General features: G+C 39.7%; 2 protein-coding genes across 6 annotated transcripts in view; one reads left to right on the top strand and one right to left on the bottom strand.

Moving 5' to 3' along the window:
• The first annotated feature begins 289 nt into the window (after positions 1 to 289).
• LOC127868903 (myosin heavy chain, striated muscle-like) lies at positions 290 to 20,222 on the top strand. 5 transcript variants are annotated; one of them, XM_052411049.1, is made up of 16 exons: positions 290 to 306; positions 1,905 to 2,020; positions 2,250 to 2,506; positions 3,048 to 3,723; positions 4,355 to 4,500; positions 4,991 to 5,081; positions 7,473 to 7,529; positions 8,848 to 9,101; positions 9,287 to 9,365; positions 11,549 to 11,794; positions 12,652 to 13,198; positions 13,503 to 14,437; positions 14,736 to 14,936; positions 15,556 to 15,720; positions 18,425 to 18,490; positions 19,520 to 20,222. In XM_052411049.1, exons 3-15 carry the CDS (start codon positions 2,472 to 2,474, stop codon positions 18,485 to 18,487), a joined length of 3,495 nt encoding a protein of 1,164 aa, XP_052267009.1. In that variant the 5' UTR covers positions 290 to 306; positions 1,905 to 2,020; positions 2,250 to 2,471; the 3' UTR covers positions 18,488 to 18,490; positions 19,520 to 20,222. The 5 variants fall into 5 exon arrangements, with proteins under 5 accessions (XP_052267009.1, XP_052267008.1, XP_052267010.1 ...); XM_052411048.1 differs by lacking the exon at positions 18,425 to 18,490 and adding an exon at positions 17,526 to 17,668; XM_052411050.1 differs by lacking the exon at positions 18,425 to 18,490 and adding an exon at positions 16,597 to 16,640.
• A 3,141-nt stretch (positions 20,223 to 23,363) lies between these two features.
• Positions 23,364 to 27,406, bottom strand: part of LOC127868902 (exportin-6-like) — a 49,372-nt gene continuing 45,329 nt past the window's right edge. Inside the window, exon 24 of the mRNA XM_052411046.1 lies at positions 23,364 to 25,876. Within this exon, the coding sequence (XP_052267006.1) occupies positions 25,772 to 25,876 (105 nt within the window). The 3' untranslated portion in view covers positions 23,364 to 25,771. The remainder of the gene's footprint in view (positions 25,877 to 27,406) is intronic.

Raw genomic sequence — 27,406 nt, 5'->3', positions numbered from 1 at the left:
CAATATAATGTATACTCTAATATAGAAAACAGCCGTGATGAATTTCTCTTTTTTTACATAATGAATTATAATAACTATTTTGTAATGTGTTAATACTTTGCCATTTCGTATGCCTTTTCTACGTTGTTTGTATACATTTGTTATGCCATTTGTTTTTGATTTACCCAAATCAGTATCGCAGTCACATTTTATACATTCAATTTACGATTTGTTTTTAGGAGTCCTTAACGAAACTCATGAAGAACTTGTACACCACCCCACCCCACTTTGTCCGTTGTATTATTCCCAACGAGACAAAGACGCCAGGTAAATTCGGTGCCATCGGCCCATGCGAATGCAGACGCATAGACCCCACCCTGGTGTGCAGTGATACCCCTATGAACCCCGTTCTGGGAAATCCAGGCGTAACGCATGTGCGTAGTGTCGTTCCTGATTGGCATGAGTTGACTGCAAATCTGGGACGACATTTACCGCTCTAACTGAATGCCTCTTAGAATAAACTTACTTAAAAACGAAACATCGAGGCAGAGAGTGTCGTCCCCTGATAAACTGTGCGGACTGCACAGCTAATCCTGGACACACTTAACGCACGCGAGTTAAGTCTTCTTTTTCCAAGAACGAGGCTCACGTAGACCCCACCCCTGGTGTGCAGTGACATGAGACCCCACCCCTGGTGTGCAGTGACATGAGACCCCACCCCTGGTGTGCAGTGATATTATCCGTATTCACCCAACTGTGCAGTTCCCATAGTCCAAGTTCACCACCCATTGAGTTGGCATGTAATTCACATTGTAGACCCCACCACGTGTGTGATAGATGTTCAAGGCACGCATGGCAAGTGTAGATGATCCAGTGATCATAGCAGACAGTAGAGAGTAACCAAAGAGTGCGTTCACCTAACAACCGTTCCTTAACCGTTTATTCTTTATGTAAAACAAGATGTCTCTAGTGAAAAACAGTTGTGAAGCGCCTCGTTATCTATACCGAATGCCGTCCCCCTACCCAGTTGTGTTTACCAGATAGTCTGTATTCATAGTTCATTACCCCAATCCTTAAATTAAATTTCTACGACTAACCCGAATCCAATAACCGTTCCGTTATCTGCTTGGGTTTAGGTTTCCCAGTTGTTCTTTCCTTGCATGTTTACAATACCAATTGTTTTCGTAGGAGGTCCTCTCAATAGACTGATGCAGCATCTTGGGACGACGTCCCACAGGTTGTTGTCGGTGCATTTTGCCAAATGATGCAGAAGTCATCCCGGTAGCGTTTCTTCCAACGGTCCACGTGGTCCACACAGCAGCGTTCTTATTTGAGTCGCTTCATGCGAAAATAGGGTCGTATGTCATATGCGTCCAGTGCACCACAAGGAGCTATAGCTGTCCGCTAATGAGACCCACGAAGAAACCTTGCTTAACTGTATTGTTAGATATTGAAGCTCCTGCAAGACTTCGCAAATGTTGGCCCCCACACGCCATAAGATTCCATTTTCGCATGAACCGCCTCATTCTTTATCTTTAAATCAGAACATACATGAATGTCTTGAGAAAAAACAAAACCTGAACTAATGTTTTAAACTTTTGCTAACTACCTAATGTGTGGAACTTGCAGTGGACTTACTGACGAATTGTGCTTATAAATGATATTTAAAAATTTAATATTTGAAACAGATAATTACTCGACGAGATATAAATACAAAACTATTTATCTAGGATGTTATGTTGAAACCATTCAAAGTTACCACTCACGTTAATGTGTAATTAATTATATTTAATTTTGAAAATGTACGTGTTACCATATTTAAAACCACATTTTAATGAGGATTCTTTCTGATAATATAGTATCGTGATCATGTTGTCACGGGATTCATGAACTGAGTAAAAATGATATACTTGCCACTTGTGAAGGTGTCATCGATGCTCCGTTGGTGCTGAACCAGCTGCAGGTAACGTGTACTGGAAGGTATCCGTATCTGCAGGAAGGGCTTCCCCAACAGGATCATCTACTCCGAGTTCAAGCAGAGGTAATATTCGTGCAATATTATTAGGGCCGAGCTCGTGAAAATGGGGTTTTAATGCATGTGCGTAAGTGCCAGTCCCAGATTAGCCTGTGCAGTCTGCACAGGCTTATCAGAGACAACACTTTCCGCTTCTATGATATTATTCGTTTCAAGAAGCTCTTCTTAGCAAAACTCCAGTTTAGGCGGAAAGTGTATTCCTGCCCTGATTAGCCTGTTATCCTGTATCTTTCAGATACTCCATCCTGGCCCCTAATGCCATCCCCCAGGGCTTCGTGACGGCAAGCAGGTGACCGACAAGATCCTGACGGCCCTCCAGATGGACCCTAACGATACCCGCCTCGGCTCCACCAAAGTCTTCTTCAAAGCCGGCGTCCTGGGTATGCTGGAGGACATGCGCGACGAGCGCCTCTCCAAGATCATCTCCCTCTTCCAGGCGCACATCCGGGGCTAACTCATGCGCAGGCAGTACAAGAAGCTGCAGGACCAGAGGTAGTGTCCATGAGACCGTTTTACTTACATCGATTGCGTTGATAAAGAAGCCTCTTCCTTGGAAATTTGGGCTTAATGCATTTGCGTAAACAGCCAACCTAGATAAGCCAGTGCAATCCGCAAGGTCAAGGATGACACTTATCGCTTTATAAACGCTTAAAGAAAATGCAGTTTTGTCGGAAAGTGTCGTCCCTGATTAGCCTATGCGGACTGCCTAGGGTAATCTGGGACGACATTTGCAATACATGCATCAAGTGTGAGCGTGTGTTCGAGTAGTATAATTCAAAATACAGGAGAACTTGCATGAATTTTAGTACACTGATTAGTATTTTCGTTTCAAATGCCTGTTCAATCATTGTAAAAGAATAGTGTATGCTGAAAAAGTAGTTAATAAATACATAAACAATATGGCGAAATATACTTATTTCTTAATTAAAATAATGTCAATTAAATGTTAATCAAAGAAAACATCATCCGTTATTGTACGAATGATTATAATAACAACTGTAAACTACATTACTACATACATTTCTTATTTCAGGGTTGGCTTGTCCGTCATTCAGAGAAACATCCGGAAGTGGTTGATCCTGAAGAACTGGCAGTGGTGGAAACTGTACACCAAGGTCAAGCCTCTGCTCAACATCGCCCGCGCTGAAGACGAGATGAAGAAGAAGGAAGAAGAGCTGGAGAAGACTAAGGCTGAACTGGCAAAGATTGAGAAGATCAAGAAAGAACTGGAGGAGCAGAACGTTACCCTGCTGCAGCAAAAGAACGATATGTACCTGCAGTTGCAGGCGGAACAAGATACCTTGATTGATGCCGAGGAGAAGATTGAACGTCTAATCAGACAGAAGGCCGACTTCGAGGGCCAGCTAAAAGATCTTGAAGATAGGCTTTTGGACGAGGAAGACGCCGCTGCTGAGCTTGAGTCCATCAAGAAGAAGATGGAGGCCGAGACGGCTGACCTGAAGAAAGATATTGAAGATCTGGAGACCTCCCTCGCTAAGGCTGAGTCTGAGAAAAATACTAAAGACAATCAGATTAGAACTCTTCAGGATGAGATGGCCCAGCAGGACGAGCAGATCGCCAAACTGAGCAAGGGCATGAAGGGCATTGATGAAACCCTGAAGAAAACGCAAGAAGCTCTTCAGGCCGAAGAGGATAAGGTTAACCACCTGACAAAGCTGAAGGGCAAACTGGAGGCAACTCTTGATGAGGTATTTATCTCCAATAATATGTTATTGAATTCCAAATCCAATATTATCATATTGTTAGTGTTCTAGGATATGAACAGATGACTTACATTGCTTTTGAAGTCACCATGTCAAATGTCAAGGTCACATGTTCTTGAATCGAGATTTTTATTAAGAAATCTAGATTATTCGTTTACCTCTTATCATCAAAATCGGTGTATTGGTTTTGGGGATGAAATAACAAAGCATAGTGATTTTGAGGTATTTGAGGTATTAAAGGTCATCCGGTCAAAGGGCTAGCTCAAAAGGACTTGTATCATGAAATACATTTCCACACAATACCTAGTGAATTATTAAGCTAATATAAGTAAGAATCTGGTTAACCTTTACGAAGAATTACCCCTTTTAATTTTAAAATTAAAGATATCTAAGATCAAGTTTACAAGGACGATGTTGCTGCACGTCGGGGCATATGTTTTAAAAATGTTTTAATTTTTTTAATCTTGTTAAATTCATCTTTTTAATAATGAAACGCATTTGTAAAAGCAATAATTTTTGAGTGCGTTTAGTATTTCGTTTAATGCCTCACAAAATATACTGACCTTGATTTGTTGGATTTTTTCCTTGACCTTGCATTGTTGTGTATTTTTCGCAGCTTGAAGACAACCTTGAGCGCGAGAAGAAGGTGCGCGCTGATGTCGAAAAGGCCAAGAAGAAAGTGGAGCAGGATCTGAAGACTACACAAGAGGCTGTAGAGGACCTTGAGCGCGTCAAGAGGGACCTCGAGGAGAACGTCAGGAGGTGAGCGGGTGCACATATGGGCCGTGTTCTGAGAAAACTGGGCTTAATGCATGTGCGTAAAGTGTCATCCCAGATTAGCCTGTGCAGTCTGCACAGGCTAATCAGGGACGACACTTTCCGCTTTTATGGTATTTTTAGTTTCAAGGAAGTCCCTCCTTCCCGAAAATCAAGTTTATGCGGAAAGTGTCGTCCCTGATTAGCCTGTGCGGACTGCATAGGCTAATCTGGGATGACACTTTACGCATATGCATTAAGCCCAGTTTTATGAGAACACGACTCATATATATATATGAGGAATTGCTTGTGCGTAAAGTATTGTCCCATATCAGCCTAAAATGAATTGTAAACTTCAATTAAACGAAAAATTCCTTAAAAGCGGAAAGTGTCGTGCATGATCAGCCTGTGCGGACTGCACAGGATAATCTGGGACGACAGTTAACGCACATGAATACATTTTTCAATTTACCAATGTTGTGTTTGTGATTTCAAGGAAAGACATCGAGCTGAAGAATGTCCACGCTAAACTGGAGGACGAACAGAGTCTGGTCGCCCAGCTGCAGAGAAAGATCAAGGAGCTCCAGGTAAGCAGGGGACTACAATTCATTGCATGAGCCTCGCTCTGTGAAAATGGAGCTTAATGCACGTGCGTAGATTGTCGTTCCAGATTAGCATGTGAAGTCCGCACAGAATAATCAGGGACGACACTCTTCGCCTAAACTGGATTTGTGTTTGTTACAGACTTCCTTTAAACGAAATAGCGAAAATTTACACACATGCATTTAATACAGTTTTCGCAGAACGAGGCTCATAATATGATATTATCTGTTCTTCACGCTTGAACTTATGTTATGTTGAATGCTGTTATTATTTTATGGTTCAATTGTATGTAAGTTATAATCAGTGTAGTGAAGACTTTTTATCGGAATCAGGTGATATAAATAAGTGTGTTTCACGGGTTTCTCATTCGTTTTATTTCGAATATTCTTGAATATAATATTGTAGAAAGCCCACTTTGTGTTCGCCAACGTGGGATTTTGTAGGTTTTATTTGATGGGGTAATTGTTGGTCAAAGCAGACAGTTATACCCTGTAAAACATTCCTTTGAGGCTGGCGGCACGTCCCTGATAGTAAGAGTATGTTGTATCGTACTTTACCATAACTTTTTGTGTTTGCCGTCAGACAAACACTTTGTGGATAAGTTCAAGACGACTGGGGCATTGCCAAGAAATGTTAGTAATTGCTGCATGGATCCTTATCGAGAATACTTTTGGCAGCGCTTCGACTAGTCAGCACATACGTATGCCTGTTGTTCTAGAAATGTGCTTTCACCTGGGAATCTGATAGCTTGCCGGGCATGCGCACTGGTTCTGTAATACTTCCGTGTATGATGGTTCCTGTTTAGTCCTTCCTGGTTCATGTGGCGGTGTGTTTGGACTTGCACTTGGTGGTGATAGACTGTTGGATAATCTGTAGTGTCTCTGATACACTGTGTCTCTGATAAGGCCTTGGTGCTTCATGCTTTGAGTGTTTCGACTCTTGTAGTAGGATTCTACTTTTTGTTTTTGGAATCTTAAACAGCGTTCAGGCTTTGGAGATATAAGTTTACACATTTAATCATGGCTGATACTGAGAAAATAACAACAACATCAGAAGAGATGCGGGAAGAAGTAACCCATTCCGTGGCGCCCCCTGCCGACACGACTGTTACTTCCGTTAGTCAGAAGATTGTTCTCACTAAACAGCAGCCTAGTGGTCTCACCAAGCAGCAGCCTAGACGCTCGCCCGCCCCTGAACTCACGAAGCCGCAGCCACAGTCCAAAACGAAACCAGCCATCACCACCAAACCTTCGTCAACATCATCTAGCTCAAGCTATAAATCTAGCTCAAAGAAAACGTCGTTTCGTGAGTATGCCGATACTCAACATTTACTATCTGATCTAACCAGAGACTACCGAGGCACTAGCCCTGCCGTTTTAGAAAGCATTGCCACACATCCGGCAATCTACAGCCGACAATATCAACCGGAAACCTACCGACCATCGCTCAGTGCCCGAAGCCGGAAGGTCATTCGCGATGCGGAGGAGTTGTCTCTTGTTACACCAGGACTAAAGCACATGCTAGAAGTACAGTATCACGTGTTTTCGTTGTTCGTGCATATGTGCGCTTCAGAAATCTGCCGCTTATTTCTTATGCGTTTCGTCTGCTTGTCACGTGCTCTGTTTGTCACGTGCTTGGGCAAACACTTGTCGCACCATGCGCCTGTAGGCCGTATTAACGTCTGCTTTTAGATTGCTGAGGTTTTAAAGGTAAATGTTGCTGCTCCGTTTTTCTGGGTTTATTTCGTTTTTAATGTACATTCTAATTACGTCTAGCCAGTTGATATCCGTCAAAAATGCTTGGAAATGCTTCTGTTCGCCTGTTGCTGGTTGTACATAGGTTTTTGTTATGAGCGTAAACCAAACACCTGATTATCTTGATTTGCTTTCAGTGAGATTTACTGAGAAATGTTTTTACAAGTGTTTCGCCAGGTGAAAGCCTGGAATTCTAGTGTAGAGATAAAATTTCATCGTTCGTTAAAAGTTGATTGGTTCTCCCAGGAAATTCAAGGCAATTTACGACAATGAGTCATGTTCAGAAAATGTGCGAATCAAGAATGCTTTCCTGGTGCAAACCTTTGTGAAGGAAACACACATCATTTCGAAATTTCGGATTGTGCACATACATTATTCATAAAGAGTTTTTGTGATTATTAATACTAAGCTTAATAATTCACAAAGCTAATTGAGAAACTGTATGATAAATGAACTGTTCGCATATCACAACATTGTATAATATCTGTGATACATTTCGACATATCGGTTTACTTAAAAAATTCCTTCGGACATTTCGGGACTTCGTGAGGTAACCTTCACATTCCTTATACTTTGTCTGCAATACTCAATTATTCCGAGATGTCGTCTGCTAAATTGCAGGCCCGCATTGAAGAGCTGGAGGAGGAATTAGAGGCGGAACGCGCTGCTCGAGCCAAGGTAAGCTATTGGTCAATTGGGCTATGACGTCGTAATTATGATTAATTACGTACATATTCAATCACCAATAACGGTACTTAAATTTGTTTTTATTTATAAGAAAGAATTTAATGAAACATAGGTATATTACTGTTTTTAAATTTTACTGTCAGAGCAAAAGGGTAGTCCACCAGTCAACCGAGTAATTGCCTAATGATGAATTTCATTGATAAGAAACTAAATTAAGCCTTGTTAGTTGTTAATGTTAATAGAATGGTAATATAAATTAAATGACACGCTTTGCTAGCACAAATGTAGCACAAATATATGTCGTCTTTTCTTATCGATGGATAGATAAAATAAGATACATATCAGGTATGCATTTCTTTCTGGTTAAGCAATGTAATTTGTATAAGTGTGTGTTCAATGATTTTTTTACGTTTGACATTATGGTATTCATCACGTCAAATAAATATTCAAAATGTTGCTAGAAGTAATAACTTAGTAAAAAATAATTTATTTTATTAATTGAAGCCAAGATTACAGCAATAAGCGGCTATTAAGAAGCAAAGTAATTTATTTATTACAGCCAATACTTATAAAGTTCCCTTGTATATTACCATATGTCTGTACTAAAGAAGTATGCCGCAAAAAAAACGAAATACTTATATTCAGAGGTTAATAAGTTCGAATATTTCCAATTGCATTATTTCTCATAGTGCATTATCAAATTCCATAACACAAACACCGTTACCTGGGATCAACGGTTGGTATGGCAACGTATGTTTTCCCATGCTGTTATCAACTTTTGTCATCAATCACAAAACGAAGGCAGAACGCGTTCTTTGAATAAGAGATAAGTTGCTCTTTAACGATAGGCATAGATATTCAACTGGTTTCGAGCAAAGCTCTTGAAAAACAGTTAAATTGTGTCGTTTATTGAAGGTGAGTGAGTTTAAGTGGGAGTTTAGTACAGAAAAATATTTGTACACTAAAATTCATACGTTCTTGGTCCAGTATTATAAACATATTAGATTTTTTAGCTCAACTAAAATTATGCAATTTAAGTTTCAACTCAGTTGAGTATTTAGAATGTCGGTCAGTTCACAAATAAAATAAAATATCACCTGTAAGTATATGCATATATTTTTTCTCAAACTCAGTGTTGAGTCAGGCTGTGAACACCAAATTGAGCATAATTTTGGAACTCATCTAAAATATTTTAGCAAACGCACACATTTGAGTCAGAACACTGACTGAAGTTCGTGGTGCTGGGCCCAAATCAATGTAATATGTTCGGGTAAGAAATCTAAACTCGTTTTTGTCTTGGTGCCACCAGGTCGAGAAGCAGAGGGCGGACATCAACCGGGAGCTCGAGGAACTCCATGAGCGTCTGGACGAGGCGGGCGGCGCCACCGCTGCGCAGCTCGAGCTCAACAAGAAGCGCGAACAGGAGCTGCTCAAGCTCCGCCGTGACCTCGAGGAGTCGAGTCTGCAGCATGAGGGACAGATCGCGGCGCTCAGGAAGAAGACGCAGGACGCCTCCAATGAGATGGCCGATCAGATCGACCAGCTGCAGAAAGTCAAAGCCAAGTCAGTATTCCGCTTCATTTACATACATGTATTGATTAAGCTCTAGTCTAGTAAAATAAAGTCTTACATTATAAGTTATGAAGCAAGGTTAACAATGAATACGCGTGTGTTCAAATGAAATCAAGAGTCGTTATAGATATGAGTCTAAGAAGGTTTACAATATGTAAGTGTGTGGCGGGTTGCAGGGTAGAGAAGGAGAAACAAACGATGCGAAGTGAGATCGATGACCTACACGCACAAATCGAGCACGTGTCCAAGAACAAAGTACGCAGCGCATGAGTCGTCTGCATGCCTTGCACGTGCTTGTTCGGTTACTCATTACGGGCTATTCTGTTCATTTTGTTTGTATTGATTTATTTAATTTGCCAGCATCGTCCATATAACATATGTTCAGGAAAAACAATTAATATAATACGTTCTTAACAGATATTCCATATTTAAGGTGCGAGTATAGTATGTGTGTGTGTTTTTTTAATATTCATTTATAAAGACTAACTGCATATTTTTGGGTGCCAACGTGCGCCGTTAATGGGTGGAACGATTGTCTATCGACTTTTTTCATCATGTAAAGGGCATGTTCTTTCCATGAGCCGCGTCATACGAAAATGCGCGTATGTCATACGAGACCAGCAAAGTTCCAAACCAGGGTAGTTACTTACCAGATTGCGCTTTGTGCAACGGCTGGTTTTGAACTTTGCTGGCATATGGCGTAAGATCTATTTTCGCATGACGCAGGTTAATCTTATAATTTCGTTCGATTCTTTATATTTTTCCCTCGTATCTTCGTCTGCGGAGAAACATAATTGCATGCATGCTGTTATATGTAACAGTCACATGGTAAACGAATGAACCATATGCGCTGTGTTTGTTGGTTTACACCTTTATAATTTTTTCCTTTTGTCTTTCTTTTTTAAATGTATAATTACAGTTAATGTTGTATTAATTTTATTAATTTCAAATTGCACTTGTTAAAATTTCCATTTTTTTCGGTTTAAAAAAGAACATTTTGCCGCCTCTTTTACCCCTCCTTTGACATGAATGTGACGCAAAACGTAAAATACATGTAGTAATTATGCTGTGGGCCCATATTCACCAACAAATTGTTAGGCAATGTCTAAGAATAACGAATATTGATGTTTTTAAAACTGTAATCTGTAGCATGTTCGTATAGATAGATTTCATGTGGACAATTGATGTCAATGTTTAACTTAAGTAAACAAAATGAGTGTGTTATGTCCTAAGCATGCCTCACGTTTGAAGTAAGCCTCATTCTGGAAAAACAAACTTGATTTATACATAATGTGTTCAGTGCACAACAACATTAACCTGTGCAGTTCGCACGTTCTAATCCGGGACGACACTTTCCGCTTTTATCGATTTTTCTTTAAAAGGTAGTATTACGTATGTAAACGAATATCCAGTGAGGGCGAAAAAACGTCGTCCTCGTTAGCTTGAGCTGACTGCACAGGCTAATATGGGACGACAATTTACGTAGATGCATTAAACATTTCCCCAAAGTGGACTCACGTATCTCTTCCCCAAGCATGCCTGTGTGTTTGTGTTTGCATGTAGAATGGAGATGGAGCGCCTCGACATGCATCTAGAGTGTGAGGATCTGCTGATGAGCCTGGAACAGGCGGAGAAATTCAGGGTAAAACCCGCATCGTAATGTCTGACAGAGGAAAATATATGAGCGCGCTCTAGGAAAACAGGGCTTAATGCATGTGCGCTAAATGTCGTCCGAGATTAGACTGTGCAGTCCGTACAGGCTAATCAGGGACGACACTCTCTCTCTCTCCCTTAACTGTTTTGCGCTTAAAGGAAATTTTCTATTAACGATGATTACCACGGAAAGTATCGTCCCTAATTAGCTTGTGCGAGTTGCATAGGCTAATGTGTGAAGATAGTTTACGCACATGCATAAAGGCCAGTTTTCCAAAAAACAGGCTCATAAATGACAGTGTATAAATTCGCTGAGAAATGGACATAGCATGCTGCAATTTAGTTCTTAGTCGTGTAGCATGAAAAGAACATTTCCCTTTGTTAATGGTGATTTCCTAATTACATATTGATTACAACTAATCGTTCATCTCTTAAATTGTGCATTTTTCTAAATTAAAGTTTGAAATTGAAAATGCAATTGTATTTCTCAACTAAATTAAAGGTTTGAAACCATTTCCGATATTAAGATATAAATTAATACCTAAGGTTTGAAACCATTTTCGATAATAATATATTAGTTAATACCGTTAAAAAATTACAATAATATATTGCATTACAATAGTGAAAAAAAAATGTGCTCATGTAGTATTTATGTATGTCGCTGTATGAAATCAAACGTATTTGTCTTCAAAACACAGTTATTGAAAATATCAATTCAAATGTTGCTTTGATCATGAATTGCACACATAAACACGAATGAACTCTAAATAAATCTTTCTTATCAGGGCATGTCCGAGAAAATGTCAAAGCAAGTCGAGGCACAGATCGCCGACCTGAACGCACGCCTCGAGGAGAGCGCCCGGGCGATCCAGGAGCACCTGAGCTCCAAGGCGCGCCTCCAGGCGGAGAACGCCGACCAGCAGAGGCAGATAGAGGACGCCGAGAGCAAGGCCAGCGCCCTGAGCAAGGAGCGACAGGCGCTGCTCCAGCAGCTCGAGGACGCCAAGCGCGCACTTGAAGAAGAGACCAGGGTAAGTGGGCCGCACGCCGGTAGAATACATGTCAATCTGTAAAAAACATATGAACAGCACATTTCAGAGAGAAACGCGATACAATTTCAGCACACTTATCAGTTTTAAGTCGCTGTCACGGACAATTGCGTTGGCTTTTATACTTCGTATACATCTGTCTTTACAGTGAAGTCTGTACGGTGTATTTTAATGACATATTTTATTGAAATTACAACATATCGTTATTCTATTCATCAAGAGTTCTCATGATGTTAAGTTGTAAACTGTGTATACCGGTACTCAAGAGCATGATGCTTAATCCAGACAGTGGTACTCGTCTGGGAGTTCGCCTGATTTGTCGACCGGAACTACTTTTATGAAAGCGACGCGGATTAGGTTCATGTTTTCCGGGGCTTAAAATCGTTTTATAAGTGAAAACGAGCCAATCGTGATACATCGGGTTATGGAATAAATCGTATGCTGATCTGGAGTGAAAACGAGCATGTACTCGTATATATGTAACACGCTTGTCCATAGACGTAGCGCCATGACCAGCATAACATGAAATAAATGAATATGCCAATGACTTATGTCTTGAACATACAGTCGCTCTGATTCGCTTTACTTCTGAATATTAATATATAACCAGTGTACCTCTCTTCTCGATACGAATTAGTTAAAGTTGCTGACGCTTGTTTCTTAGTCCAGTTTCAACTATTGTATATGTCAAGACATGTCGTGTTTTAATTGCCATTACAAATACGTACGTGTATACTAAGGGTTTCTAGTGTGTTTGATTTAAAGCGTTCGATTTGAAATTGAACGTGTTTAAAAAGTCGGCAGTACGTTGATGTTTACATGTCAGATGTGTTTTTTAGGCTCGCCAGAAGCTGCAGAGCGACATCCGCAGCCTCCAGTCAGAGATCGACAACCTACGCGAGCAGTTGGAGGAGGAACAGGAGTCCAAGGCGGACCTGCTGCGACAGCTGTCCCGCGCCAACGCCGAGGCGCAACAGTGGCGCACCAAGTACGAGAGCGAGGGCATGGCGCGGGCCGAGGAGCTCGAAGAGGCGAAACGCAAGCTGCAGATCAAACTGCAGGAAGCGGAACAAGCCGCCGAGACCGCCAACGCCAAGGTCAGCCAACTGGAGAAAACGAAGGCCAGACTGCAGGGCGAGATGGAGGATCTGATGGTCGATGTGGAGAGGTCGAACGCCAACGCGACCATGCTGGAAAAGAAGCAGCGAAACTTCGACAAGACGGTCGCCGAGTGGGAGGCGCGCGTGCGAGACCTGCAGGGAGAGCTTGAGAACGCTCAGAAGGAGGCACGCAGCTACTCTGCCGAGCTGTACCGCACTAAGGCGCAGTTTGAGGAGTCCAACGACAACATCGAGTCACTCAAGAGGGAGAACAAAAACCTAGCTGGTAAATGCAATATTGGCAATTTTTCGACTGATAAACAATTTGGATCTTTCTGTTACACAGAAGTTCACTGGTGTCATGGGTTTAAAATCCATTTTCTTGTAGTAGAAACATGTGTTTGTTATAGTTTAAACAGGAATACATTTATAACAAATTAAACAGGCTATTATTCGGTATCGACCCATTCAAATATAGAATTTTACGTTATTATAATAAAAATATAAATAAATAATAATCAATACTTTTTCTGAATCAAAAATAGTAATAATTCAATGGGCGATGAAAATTAACTTGCCACCTTTTGCAGATGAAATCCACGATCTGACCGACCAGCTCACCGAGGGCGGCAGAAGCGTCCACGAGGTAGAGAAGATCCGCCGCCGTCTCGAGATGGAGAAAGAGGAGCTCCAGGCCGCCCTGGAGGAGGCTGAGTCCGCGCTCGAACAGGAGGAGGCAAAGGTGGCGCGCTCGCAACTCGAGATCGCCGCCATCCGCCAGGAGATCGACCGGAGGATCGCGGAGAAGGAAGAAGAATTCGAGAACACAAGGCGCAACCACCAGAGGTCGATGGATTCTATGAACGCCAGTCTGGAAGCTGAGGCTAAGGGTAAGGCGGAGGCTTTAAGAATCCGCAAAAAGCTCGAGCAGGATATCAATGAACTCGAGGTTGCTCTTGACGGCGCTAACAGACTTAGAGCCGATATGGAGAAGAATAACAAGCGTCTTATGGAGCAGTGCAGGGAGCTGCAAACCACCATTGAGGAGGAGCAGAGGAACGTGAGCGAGGCCAGGGAGGCGTACAACATGGCTGAACGCCGCGTAGCCGTCGTGCAGGGTGAATGCGACGAGCTCCGCTCCGCTCTCGAATCCGCGGAGAGAGGCCGCAAGGCCGCTGAGAACGAGCTCATGGACGCTAACGACCGTCTGAATGAGCTCTCCGCCCAGGTACAGTCGCTGGGAGGCCAAAAGAGGAAGCTGGAGGGAGACATCGGTGCCATGCAGGGCGACCTCGAGGAGATGAGTAACGAAGTGAGGGGTGCCGACGAAAGGGCCAAGAAAGCCATCGCCGATGCCGCCCGCCTGGCCGACGAATTGCGTGCCGAGCAAGACCACGGACAACAGATTGAGAAGATGCGCAAGGCTCTGGAGGCCCAGATCAAGGACATGACGGTGCGTCTCGACGAGGCGGAGGCCCAGGCGCTCAAGGGAGGCAAGAAGATGATTGCCAAATTGGAACAAAGGGTATGCAGTACGCCAGTTTTACTAATATGAATCATTTGTTAAGTTTAATATAAAGCTAAAGTCGTTGTGTTATTTATTGCAGATACAAACGTATCTTAATATGCAAGCACTGCCAAACACGTTATGACTCTTTTAAAATCAAACATTTGTGTATACATTAAGTGGATAATAAGTAAAATAGTAAATATAGGCATGTTTTGGTAATACTCGATTAAAGTATTGAACTAAATAAGGCAATATCCTTAACAATATCAGCATTTTAAGGTATGTGGAAGCTAATACCGTTTCATCTCGGCAGGTGCGTGAGTTGGAAACTGAGTACGACAGCGAACAGAGGCGCCACGCTGAGACCCAGAAGAACATGCGCAAGGCGGACAGGCGCATGAAGGAGCTCGCGTTCCAGGCCGACGAGGACAAGAAGAACCAAGAGCGGCTCCAGGAGCTCATCGACAAACTACAGAACAAGATCAAGACCTACAAGCGACAAGTGGAGGAGGCTGTAAGTACCGGATGAGGCTGGTATCACATCTACGATAGATTTTAATGTCGTTTCATATTATTTGAGGCTCGTTCTGAGAAAACTGGGCTTAACACATGTGTGAAAGTGTTATTTCAGATTATCATGTGCACAGGCTGATAATGGACGTCACTTTCCACTTTTATGGTATTGTTCGTTAAAAAAATATCTTATTAGCGAAATCCAGTTAAGGTGGAATGTGTCGTCGCTGATTATACTGTGCGGACGAACATGCATTAAATCCAGTTTTCCCTGCATAAGGCCAATTTAGTTAATTCCAAATACTAAGATATGCCAATTAAGGTCTTTTCCACGACAAATCTGTGTGTGTCCGTATATAAATGAGACTTTATCTGCGACTCTAAGCCAAAGTCATTATCGTCTAACTGTCCACTGTTACATGCAAGACTATTTATCACATATTTCCATTGAATCTGTAAATAATGAATCTACCGTAAAAATAAAATATCGTTTCTCATATCTCCCGAGCGTGACCAATCCTTTAAAGTATTATGATCGCTTGATAATCATGATGACTTTGTATTAAACCTGCAAACTACGTGACCGATGTTTAAAATATATCCGACATCCGACCCCACAGGAGGAAGTTGCGGCCATAAACCTTGCCAAGTACAGGAAGGTTCAGACGGAACTCGAGGACGCCGAGGAGCGCGCCGACTCCGCCGAGGGATCGCTGCAGAAACTGCGCGTGAAGAACCGCAGCACCGTCTCCACAAACCGAACGAGCGCGAGCCCAGGGGGCGCTGTAAGTATCAAAAGCAACGGGACTCTGTATACCCGGCTTAACGAATTTCAATAATCTGGTTAACATGTACCAATAAACTTAGATGCAGACATGTACATCAGTTACTTTGAAATTTCAGTGCTTGTCTAGTTTCGAACCAACATAAATGTTAGTGAACAATTGTATCATTACTATGAAGGATATCTCTGACCAGATATTTTTGTAAAATTTGTGTAACACTGCATTATCAAGTATAAGTTGTTAAGTCCTAGTTTGAATTCGTGTCACTATAATCAAAAGCAAAACTATCGTACAATTACCTTTCATAGAAAGCACGTCGTCAATACAGATATTTTCATAATCGTGTGTACATGGTGATAATTTTAGTCGTGTCATGCGAAATGTGTGTTATGTCATATGCGGCTCACGCGCAGTCTGTACAGGACCTACCCTGTCCGTTATAATGTAACACAAGGTTTCCGGCTCTGATAAACGGAGAGGGTAGCTGCTGACAGGACTACAAGAATGCGCAGACTGGTCTGGAGCTGCGTTGGGCGCTTATGGCATTAGACCCATTTTAACATGATGTTGTTCAGTTTTATATTCATCGTGACGTAGAACGTTTATTCATTAAAGTATTAATGGTATTATAAGTATTGCTGTTTATGGTATGTATATAACCTATTAAGGACCGTGCCAGAATATTAATTTTCGCTATTTGAAATATTTTTTTTCTTTTTTCACGTCTTTTATGATATATAAAAAAAATAGAAAAAAGTAGTTTCCTCTTCTCGAGGAACCATTCTCAACTGAAACTAGGAAGAGCTAGTAAAAGATAAAATTAATATTATAACCAAGGGTCGCAGCTTTCTTCATAAAATATATTTAATATTTCAGCCTAAGCCCTAAACACGTTCCTCCGCCTTAATATAAGCGTAGAGGTAAACTTAAGGGCGTCGTTTTTCGTATCACCCAGTTGTGTCCCTTGTTCTTGATGTTCCATAGTTGTTTGCTTTCTGTAGATCAGAACCTCGTTGTGAAATCATTTCGCCGCTTAACCTGGAAGCCTTAGATTTGAAAGAAGTGCATTCTGGGCTTTGAATATTAAGAGAGTTAAATCGGTGATGTCGTTGAAATTAAGAATTTAGGGTCGTAGTTTGAAAAATATGAAATTCGGTGGCATAAATTAAGGAGTAGTATATTGTGTGTGACGTGTGATGAGCATGATAAATAATGTTTTTAGTATATTATACATATCGTAATATGGTCGTCCGATATTGAGAATGATAAATGATGGGTGTTGTACATTGAAAACATCCAATGTGTCTTGTTCTGAGAAAACTGGGCTCAGTTCATGTGCGTAAAGTGTCGTCCCAGATTAGCCTGTGCAGGCTAATCAGGGACGACACTTTCCGCTTAAACAAGATTTTCGGTAAAAAGAGACTTCCTTTAAACGAAAAATACCATTAAAGCGGAAAGTGTCGTCCCTGATTAGCCTGTGCGGACTGCACAGGCTAATCTGGGACGACACTTTACGCACATGAATTAAGCCAAGTTTTCTCAGAACAAGACACATTGATAATGAGATTTTTATATTGACACTATTAAAGTATTGGGTCGTATACTGATTTTAAATTGTGGGTTTTACAGAGTATTGAATTCCCAATGTTATTGATTGAGATATATACTAAGACTAGCTTTGAAGGGGTATCGTAGATTGACAACATTTAAAAAATTGGCTTTCGTCCATGGAAAAAATGAGAACAGTATGTTCTTAAAATACTTCGATCTAAGCCGAACTAATGGTCGCACTTTACCCATTCTAGCCGCCGCCTGTGGCTCCCGCGACTCCCCTCTCCGCGGCCATGGCCAAGGCCGAGAGGATGCGTCGGGAGCGAGAGTCGTCCTGGCGCGAGTCCTCCTGGAATTAACAATCCCCTTCCCCCTGCGTTCTCATAGGTCTGCTTAGGTATTCACGCCGCCAACTAGGGCGTCGCTGTTGTTGTACCTTCACCGATATCCATATATGCAACTTGACGTTTTGAGTTGGTTATTGATGTATATTATTTAGCACTGCAGGGTTGCCACGAGTCCTAGTCGAGGCTCGTTGTACTCGTATACCCTTAGCGAACTATACACATGTACTAGCATACTGGCACCAGGTTTTGCACAACAATTGTACAGTTTTCATTTCCTTTATAAGTGTTTAATAAACTGTAGTAGCTCATCGACCGCTGTTAACCGTTCATCGGTATATAGCACCCCTTCGCTTCATCAAAGTCGTGTGTTGTCTTCAGTTCAATTCAATGCAGTCTTTTTCTTTGTATATTAGAGCCTTATTCTGTGAAAACTGGGATACATACATGAGCGTTAAGTGTCGTCCCAGATTAGCCTGTGCAGTCCGCACATGCTTAACATGGACAACACATCCCGCCAGGACTGGATTTTTGTTACGAAGAGAATAATGATAAAACGAAAAATTCTGTAAAATCCCAGACTAAAATGGGACGACATTTTACGCACTTTACGCACATGCATTAAGCCTGTTTTCCCAGAACTAGACTACTTGTTACCGTTTGAGTTTATTATACTAGCTCATCTACTTCTCCATACCGTTCATCAGTAGATAGACTCTCCTTGCTTCATCTCAACCGTGTTTGAATTCAATTAAATTCAGTCTTTATTTTTGTATATCATGTCTGTTTTGTTGACTATTAAACCTCAGGGATCCTCAGTAACGATCCGCGAGAGCCATCAGTCCTTCAGCTCGAGTCACATGACCGAGTAGAGTGTAGGTGTCATTTTGGCAATGGTGTTGTGCACGTGGTTTCTCCAGTGGTTTCAATCATTTCATCTTCCTTGAGTGGGAAAGGTGGCGCTTGATTTCACGAGTGGTTGCATTTGTTAACTGCCTGGAGTGTACGCAATTTCAGACAATTTTAAGCGCATGGAAGAAAGCAAAAACAAACTTTCATAATTGCACTGTTAATGTGAACCAAGAAAAATGTCCCAGTTTAACATTCACGAAAATCTGTTGCGACTTTCAAAAGCGTTTCTGAGCATACTGTTTTGTAAAAATTAACATTCGATACCTAATTTACTATTGACACATAAAACCCTTTGAACGCCCAAAAGCTTGCCTTTCGTTCATTTTGGATTCCATTTTGTGTCATTACCACGAAGTTATCATTTTCCGAGCATGTTTCATTCATGCAGTTCCGAGCATGGAGTGGTTTAGGTGTTGTTGTTGATATTTCAGTTACTGTTTGCTTAGAAAGTGTGTGTAATTTTTTTATCAATTGTAATTTTTTAGAAGTTTGACGTTTTCACGACCAACGTTCTTGTTAATATTCGTAAGAAAATAGTTTCAAATATATAGTACCCAGATAGATATAGCGAATTTCGGATATTTTAAACGATGAAATCAATTTCATTTGAATTTCTTTACATTTTGTGGCTGCAATTTTATTATAATCAAAAACGCCAAATCAACTTGTTGATGTTAATTCTATTTACAACATAGTGCTTATGTTTTATGTGTGTACAGTTTGTCTTTTTAAGTCGCTTAAATGCGGCGTCTCATCAGGGTCTGCGCTGTTTGCTTCAAGGAATTTCTGTAAGAAATATTTTAAATATAAGAATAAATATACTAGACATCCCTAATTTTGGAAATAAATTGATCCAATTTAGAGGGATGGGAGAGTCCACTAGGCATAAATGAGTTAATACCGATACATTTTTCATGTTGTTGATGACCATCATGTGTGAATAATTATTTATTATTTGAGACTTAACCTCCGTATTTTGTTCTTATTTTCAGACTCTTGGAACCCTGTCTCCCTACCATCGCACTTCTGTTACAAGAGCGTCAAACTCTGCGCTGAATACTTCTTACAGATCGTCCGTTTTGGGTGATGATGACGGCTATTAAATTCTCGGACTATTTTACTGTACCAGTAAAAGAAAATATGTGGCCATATTTGAATGAGTGGACGTTTACGTGTTAGGCCTTAAATATAGCTAGTTTGGAATATACATTATTTGTATTATGTTGTTGTGTATTAGTGTTCCAAGCGGATTTCATGTTTGAATCCAGACGTCTAACAATCGGTATTGGAACTATTTTAAATCCAAGACAACGCTATGTAAATACCCGGTAAAACTGATGTTAGATTGTTTAGATTCACAACACGAGCCGTTTGCGACCCGAGTGTTTGGTAAATTATGAGTCTTAACTAGCTATTTACTCTTTACTTGTGTGAAATGTTATATCATCTCTTAATATAGACATTGTCAATAGTATTTATTCTCTTATTGAGACTTTAATAGACGTCATCGCTTCGACATTTGACCTCGGAAGCTATTTTCCCCGGAATAGCCCCCTTGGTAATGAATGATCCCTAAATGGGCCCGTATATAGTCGGTTTTCTAGTGTGATTTGTGTGGCATTATTTATTCTAAGTTTGTCTTACACGTCTTTGTTACAAAATAACTTTCAGATGATAAATTGCATTATGATTGAACAGTGTGTTGAGTTCATTTCGCCATACGACAGAGTGTGTGTTTAACTCTTTCAGTGCTGGAACCGAATTTTGAAGGCCTTTGCAAACAGTTTGGATCCAGATGAGACGCCACAGAACGTGGCGTCTCATCAGGATCCAAACTGTTTGCTATTCTGATAGTATTCTTTGAAAAATATCGAAGAAAATGCTAATTTTAGAAATTCAGCAGACGACATTTTAGCAGACGACAATTTTCCCAGCATGCAATGGGTTAGGGGGATACGTTCTGAATAGGGAGATACTTATGTCGCAGAAGAACTGATAAGGCCAGCCTGCCAAGTTCTGATATTTTGAAACACAGATTTACCTCACTAAAATAAAGACAGAGCTCGTTCCACGTTCTTTAACTGAATATTCGGAAAATACCAAACACCTGAAACAGTGATTCACCAATGTTTATCTCGAGCTACATGTTATTTATACTAAAATAGAACAATTTTGATTGCATCGTTTATCTAATTGTATGGTTGTTAATTAAATTTGATGAAATTTGTGGCATGGACAATACATGTAAAGTGGCCATTTACTTAAATCATTTTAAGCTATGAATTGCTTGGTGGTAGTTGTAGAAACATATACAGTATTGGCTATACTGGGTTCCGTTCGTGCGTACTCTAGTTTTGCAGAGGTGCAGGGCGAACAAACAAAAAACATATCTACTCCATCAGAAAATGTTTTTACTTAGGAAAATGATCATCACAAAATCTTCTTGCTCGATTCGGATTTTACGTCCGAGATAATTTGTTTCAATTTAATTAATAATTAATAAAAAATAAATAAGTTATTAATAATTATAAGATCTCACAATTTTCGAACTTGCGCAGGTTGTTTTTACGTTTTATTAGATTTGACATCGTGTTTATTTTTCTACCGTGAATGGAAATATAGTTATTAACAGATTTTTCGGGATTGCCAAATTGCACTGATTTTATTGTTTTGTAATTCAAAAACAATTTGGACTATTTTTGGACGTCAAAAACCAATGTTTGTCTACGTTCATGTAAGTGGTTGCAAATCAGTTGGTCGATACAAAAAGTCGAAACTTTAATATATATATACAAAACCACTCAGTTACTGTCATGGTTAATTTAATATATCGCAAACAATTGTAGACTCGAAAGGAAAACGTTCACTTATTTTCAATACTGCTATAGAAATTGATCTTAATATGCGAAAACATAGCGATTGTTCAATTGTATGGCACAAGGGCCCAACTTGATTTAAAATGCAGGGGTCTTGTCAATGCGAAACATTAATAGTATGATACATAGACTAGACGTTGTTTGAACTGTCACAACACGTACGACAAAATACAACATGGTCAATTCGGTGTATGTTATACTTGACCAATAAATAATGTTTCAATTGAGCCGCGTCGTGCAAAAATGGGTAAAATGCTATATGCGGTCATTGTAGCCCAAGACCTGCGCATTTTCGCAGTCTAGTAAGGGGCTAACCAGTCCGCCATTAAGTCAAGCAAGGTTTCGTGGTCTCTTCAGCAGACATTATTACTCGTCCTCAGAGTGTACGCATGCAAAGTAATACCTGGATCTACTTTGCTTGCATATATCCTAAGACCCATTTTCGCATGGAGTAACAAGGTTAAAAATAGACTATCATAAAGTTTCACAGGTATGGCGTCGGCCATTTTGAAACGCCGAATAGCCGAATATGGACGTCGCCGCATTTGCGTCATCAAATATCCGTATTGAACTGTGAACGTTTCAAATTTATGACATACATGTACAATCGAGCAAAGAAAGAGACAAATTAAACTCCTGGAATAAGGAGAAAATGGAGGAAGCGGAATTGTTGCTGTTCATTCTGGCTCAGTTGCAGCAACCTCTTTAAACAACTGGTTGTCATTTGCCCCTCGTTTTCTTTTTTCCATTGTACCATGTTTTTTTGTTTGAGACTCGCTCTAGGAAAATTGCTCTGTGCATGTTCGTAAAGTATCGTCCTAGATTAGCCTGTGCAGTTCTTAGACGGTAATCAGGGACGACACTTTGAGCCTCTTTTAAACGAAAAATGCAAGAAAAGCGGAAGTGTCGTTCCTGATTAGTCTGTGCGGACTGTAATTCTTATCTGGGACGACACTAGGCCCATTTTTGCAGAACGAGGCTCAATTCCTAGATGAGACACACAGTAAATTACTGCTTTTATAGAGATTTTGTTTGAAGGGCGGAAATAAACAGGGGCGAACAAGGAGTCAGTTTAAACTCAATATCTTTCTATATTTGAATAAAGCATATCGGCGATATTTTACTACCCATCGTATTAATATTAATATTGACATCGTTGATTACACCGACGCAAGAATACTAGTAACTCTTTTTTACATAAAGTTGCGACGTTCATAGGCAGAACACAGCCTCCTACCTCTCTAGTCCACATAGTAATCTGGCTAATGTTCGAACAACTGTTACCGATATTTATGATTACTTAAACCGATACCCATGCTTGTGATTTAAACAGATACCTATCAATGAAACAAACTAGTTGACCCAGAAATGCTGAACATAGTGTACAAATGGAGACACTTATGTGAATGGCTTACAAATAAACGTCACTTTTCATAGCTATAAATACGACACTTCAAATGATTAATAGTGGAAATTCACTATACATTTTCTGTTTGAATACGTTTGTCATTAAATAAATTAGCGATTTCATTATATTCTCTTCTTTTTTTAATTTAGTTTAAACACAGTGTGCAATGAATTTTGTCAAGAAACCAAATGTTTTAGATAACTACATCTGATTTGCATTAGAAAGAGCCTCCATGATGTTCAGATGGACAATTTAGTTGCGACAATACAACTCCCAGCTATTGACCCTCCGGGTCGCTGTACGTATGTACTCATAAAAGATCCGAGCATTCAAGAAGAATTAATGGACAATTATATGAGCTTTACATGTAATTTCTAATTTAATACTAATCGGTTTATATATACACATTGAATGAAATGATTGTCATTCATAAGTCCCGTGCTTAAAATGTGAAGAACACCTGATTACACTTGCATGAAGAATGGATAGGTTTACGGATGTGTGGTGATAGCTAGAACAATGTATTCGAACGCTAAAGAAAACCAAACTGGATATGGCATCACGTTTTTATTTTTAATATCTCATAATATAATATACTAATATTAACAATACTGATTTATTTAAACACATCAAAACAAGAAGCACTCATTATTATAAATGTACTTGCAAATGCACACAAATACAGGTTGATGCAATGCAAAATAATCTATATATTAGCCGCATCATGCGAAAGTGGATCTTATGTCAAATGCTGCCAGTGAAGCCAAAACCGTGGCGTGCATTTGCGTAGTTTGTCCATGAGTTACCCTGTCTGCCACAAAGTCTCATAGGATTGTGTTTTGTCGTTAGGGTAGCACTTAAGCAAACTGATAGGATGGGCAGACTGGTCTGGAGCAACGCCGGTCATATTTGACATAAAGCGCCTTTAGGCTTGACACGGCTCCTATGTTATAAATAAGATGGCTAGTTTGTAGAACAGCGCTACGCAAAAAAAAAACTAATGAAATATTGTTTGCAAGTTATCCTTTCAGTACTATGCTTACAAGATATCAACAAAATGAGATTCAATTAACATACAAAATGATTAATGTTCTTGGAAAACGGGGTTTAATGCAAGTTCGTAAAGTACCAGAGTAGCCTTTGCAGAGACGACACTTTTGTCTTAACTAGATTTTGCTCTAAGGAGAGGCTTTCTTTAAAGGAAAAAACATGATAGCTGAAAGACGTCCCTGATTAGCCTGTGCCGACTGCACAGGTTAATCTGGCATGATACTTAACGCAAAAGTATAAAGCCCTATTTTCTCAGAACGCTGATCAAATACAAAATTAAGCGAATTGGAAGTTGTTTTGTCAACTTGATTATTGAAACCTGCAGCTGATGCTCGAACTTGTACCACCAACAAAACTGATACTCCAGTATTGCTATGTTCAAGGACATGTAACTCAGGAATATTTGGATCACGTGCAATTAAAGTGTCTTGCACTTCTACTTGATGATAATATTTATTTCTATTTTAGGCTTGAGAAATGTCAAAGTAGTTCTCTCCAAAAACGTAAAACATGTTATGCGGACAGATCCACAACCAAATCTACACATAGTGACTCCCCCCCCCCCCCCCCCGCACTCGGGGATATAATAACTTATATAAAATATTACAATATTAGTTTATGGTGAATGTTCTGAATTATGCTATGTTTTACTGAGGCAGACAGTAGTCAAACGACAGAATAGACTTCAGTTGCAGACTCGTTCATATGGGCAACACAGGTACTACATATTGCCATCAGTTACTTAATTTTTTAACTTAAAATATGCAATATAAAAACAGTGCAATTCATTAATAACAAGCAAATTCGTTGAACTGATATCCCCGCCAATATGCTTCTGGACACAAAAGTGTTATATTTGACACTCAAAAAAGCATTTTTTCAAAATACAAAGGGCCATAACTCCGTTATTAACAGATGGTGTACAATACCTTTTGGCGTGCATCATCATCTTATCCATAAATATACTCATACCAAGTTTTAATGAAATCCGCCAAAGAACTTCCAAGATATGGCTCCTGACGGACGGAAAGACTGACGGAAGGAAAGACGGACGGACAACGCCAAAACAATATCCATCCGCCTATGGCAGGGGATAATAAACAAATAATGCTGAACAGTAAGCAAACAACAATATTGGTTACAACACTTGGTATGTTTGATAAAAATGTTTTAGCTCAACAAATTAAACTTTTTAATATAATAATGAAAACTAAAGTTTAAACAAGGGACAAAATTGTCAAAAAACAGGTTTTCATTTTTTTTTTAAGTCTGATAAACAACTCAAACTTTGTTTCAACATAAAATCTATTTTTAGTTGTGGCGACCTTGACCTTGGAGATATTGACGTAATTCTTTTGTGCGACACACCATCCAATGATGGTGAACAAATGTGCCAAATTATTTTAAAATCTCACAATGAATGACATAGTTATGGCCCGGACAAGCTCATTTATGGCCATTTTTGACCTTTGAACTCAAAGTGTGACCTTGACCTTGGAGATATCGATGTAATTCTTTCGCACCACACACCGTCTAATGATGGTGAACAAATGTGCCAAATGATTTTAAAATCTCACAATGAACGACAAAGTTATGGCCCGGACAAGCTTGTTCCGCCCGCCCGCCAGCCCGCCCGCAGACATTCGCCAATCTAATAACTTGTTTTTTTTCCTTTGGAAAACCTGGTTAAAAAGCAGTTCTTAGTTAAGCACTACTATCCCTAATTTAAACATGATTTATTAAAAATAACACTATTTGTATTTAAATTCAATGCCCATAAAACTTCTTTAGCAGGAATATTTCAAATAACAAATTTGTCAAGCATAAGTTTTATGTATCCGAAAACAAAATTTAATATCAACAAAACAAAATTCAACAATTAAGTACAAGGTATCTAGCAGCACTTTTCATCAAGAGAATTGCACAGAGCCCTCTGGCAGACCGGTATTGAGCAGACGGTAGTAGCGCAGGTCGTTCACAAACCTCTGTAGACTCTGTGTGAATGTGGGCAGGTCCTGTAACAGGTTACATTGCACTATAATGTACAGGTTACTTTTCACTTACATGTACAGGGTCTACAACAATTATATTGCACTAAAATGTACAAGGAGTCTGAAATAGGTTACATCACACTTAAATATACAATGCAGTCTGAAACGGGTTATGGTAACAATATACTAAATAATCGTTTCATGAAGGTGGTTACAATATACTAAATAATCGTTTCATGAAAAACAATATACTAAATAATCGTTTCATGATACTAAATAATCGTTTCATGAAGGGCTGTACGCTCTAAAAAAATACCATAGTTGACTCGAAGGCATGTATTACACTTTAAACTATTGTTTGGGTTTTATCTTTCGGAGATAATGGTAGGGCATAAATAGGTGTTCACGACCAAATCCCTGAAATATGATAAACTCGGAGACTTTAGTAAAGCCTTGCACTGAAAAAGGTTACATTCCACTAAGAAACGGCAAAAAAAAGTTGCAAAAACAGTCGATTTTGATTCGTGTCAAGTTCTTTTTTGGTTTGAACATGACCTATCTTTTTATTGCATTAATCGATTTCGCATAGAATTGCCTTTAACCCTTTCCCATATAAGAAGCAAAGTGAAAATGGCTATGTGCAAACAGTAGAAACCATAACAGCCTGCGAATAACTCTGTTTGGGTTTTATGCTGTTTGCTGCTCAACAGTATCTAAGGGTTGAAAATGAAGCCTTTAAAACATGAATCTAGTAAGAAAGTTCTTTAATGAAATTCGATTATCTAAGGGACTACAAATGCGTTTAAATACGTATCTAAGTGGTAACGGGTTAAGAAAAGGTATGGTTATGGTGGTCTCTATGTGCAAAATGTTGCATTTATTTTCTCTCAAAGTTGTGGCTTTTACATTGAATTATATAGGGAAACTATTTAGTATATTGTGACCTTATATTGCACACAAAAAATGAACATGGTGGTCTGAAATGGGTTATATTGCACTAACATGTTCAGGGGAATAAATCATGTTACATTGCCCTTACGTATAAATGGGACTGAATCAAATTACATTGCTCTTACATGTAAAGGAATGTGATCAGGTTACATTGCACTTACATGTACAGGGGTCTGTAAATGGTAACATTGCACTAACATGTACAGTGGTAAGAGACAATCTACACATTTTTTCAAGTTGACATTACTTATTTTCTTGGCAACTTAAGTCAAATTGATGTGTCTTTGTGCATTTAGTTTCCTCTTTCTTTTGAAAGGGTTTATAAGAGCCATACACTCTATGTCACAATATATGAAAGTACACATTTCTTTATTTAAGACAGATACAAACATTACAAATAAGCCACGCTCTGTGAAAACAGGGCTTAATGCATGTGCTTAGTGTCTTCCAAGATTAGCCTTTGCAGTCTACACAGGCTAATCATGGGAAACACTTTGAGCCTAATCTGGATTTTAGTTAAGAAGAGACTTCCTTTAAATGAAAAACTAGAATAAAAGTGGAAAGTGTCGTCCCTGACAAGCCTGTGCAAACTGAACAGGCTAA

Source organism: Dreissena polymorpha, chromosome 2 (genome assembly GCF_020536995.1).
Source record: "Dreissena polymorpha isolate Duluth1 chromosome 2, UMN_Dpol_1.0, whole genome shotgun sequence".
In the NCBI taxonomy this organism is placed as follows: Eukaryota; Metazoa; Mollusca; class Bivalvia; order Myida; family Dreissenidae; genus Dreissena; species Dreissena polymorpha.
Note: the sequence above shows the minus strand (reverse complement) of the source record. Positions and strands in the feature narration are given on the sequence as shown.

Coding starts and splice junctions, on each gene's coding strand:
- LOC127868903 (XM_052411047.1), top strand. CDS start 2,472: ATGCGCAGGCAGTACAAGAAGCTGCAGGACCAGAG. Junction 14,438..14,735: donor TTGCCAAATTGGAACAAAGG/GTATGCAGTACG, acceptor TCATCTCGGCAG/GTGCGTGAGTTGGAAACTGA. Junction 15,721..19,519: donor GCGCGAGCCCAGGGGGCGCT/GTAAGTATCAAA, acceptor TCTTATTTTCAG/ACTCTTGGAACCCTGTCTCC.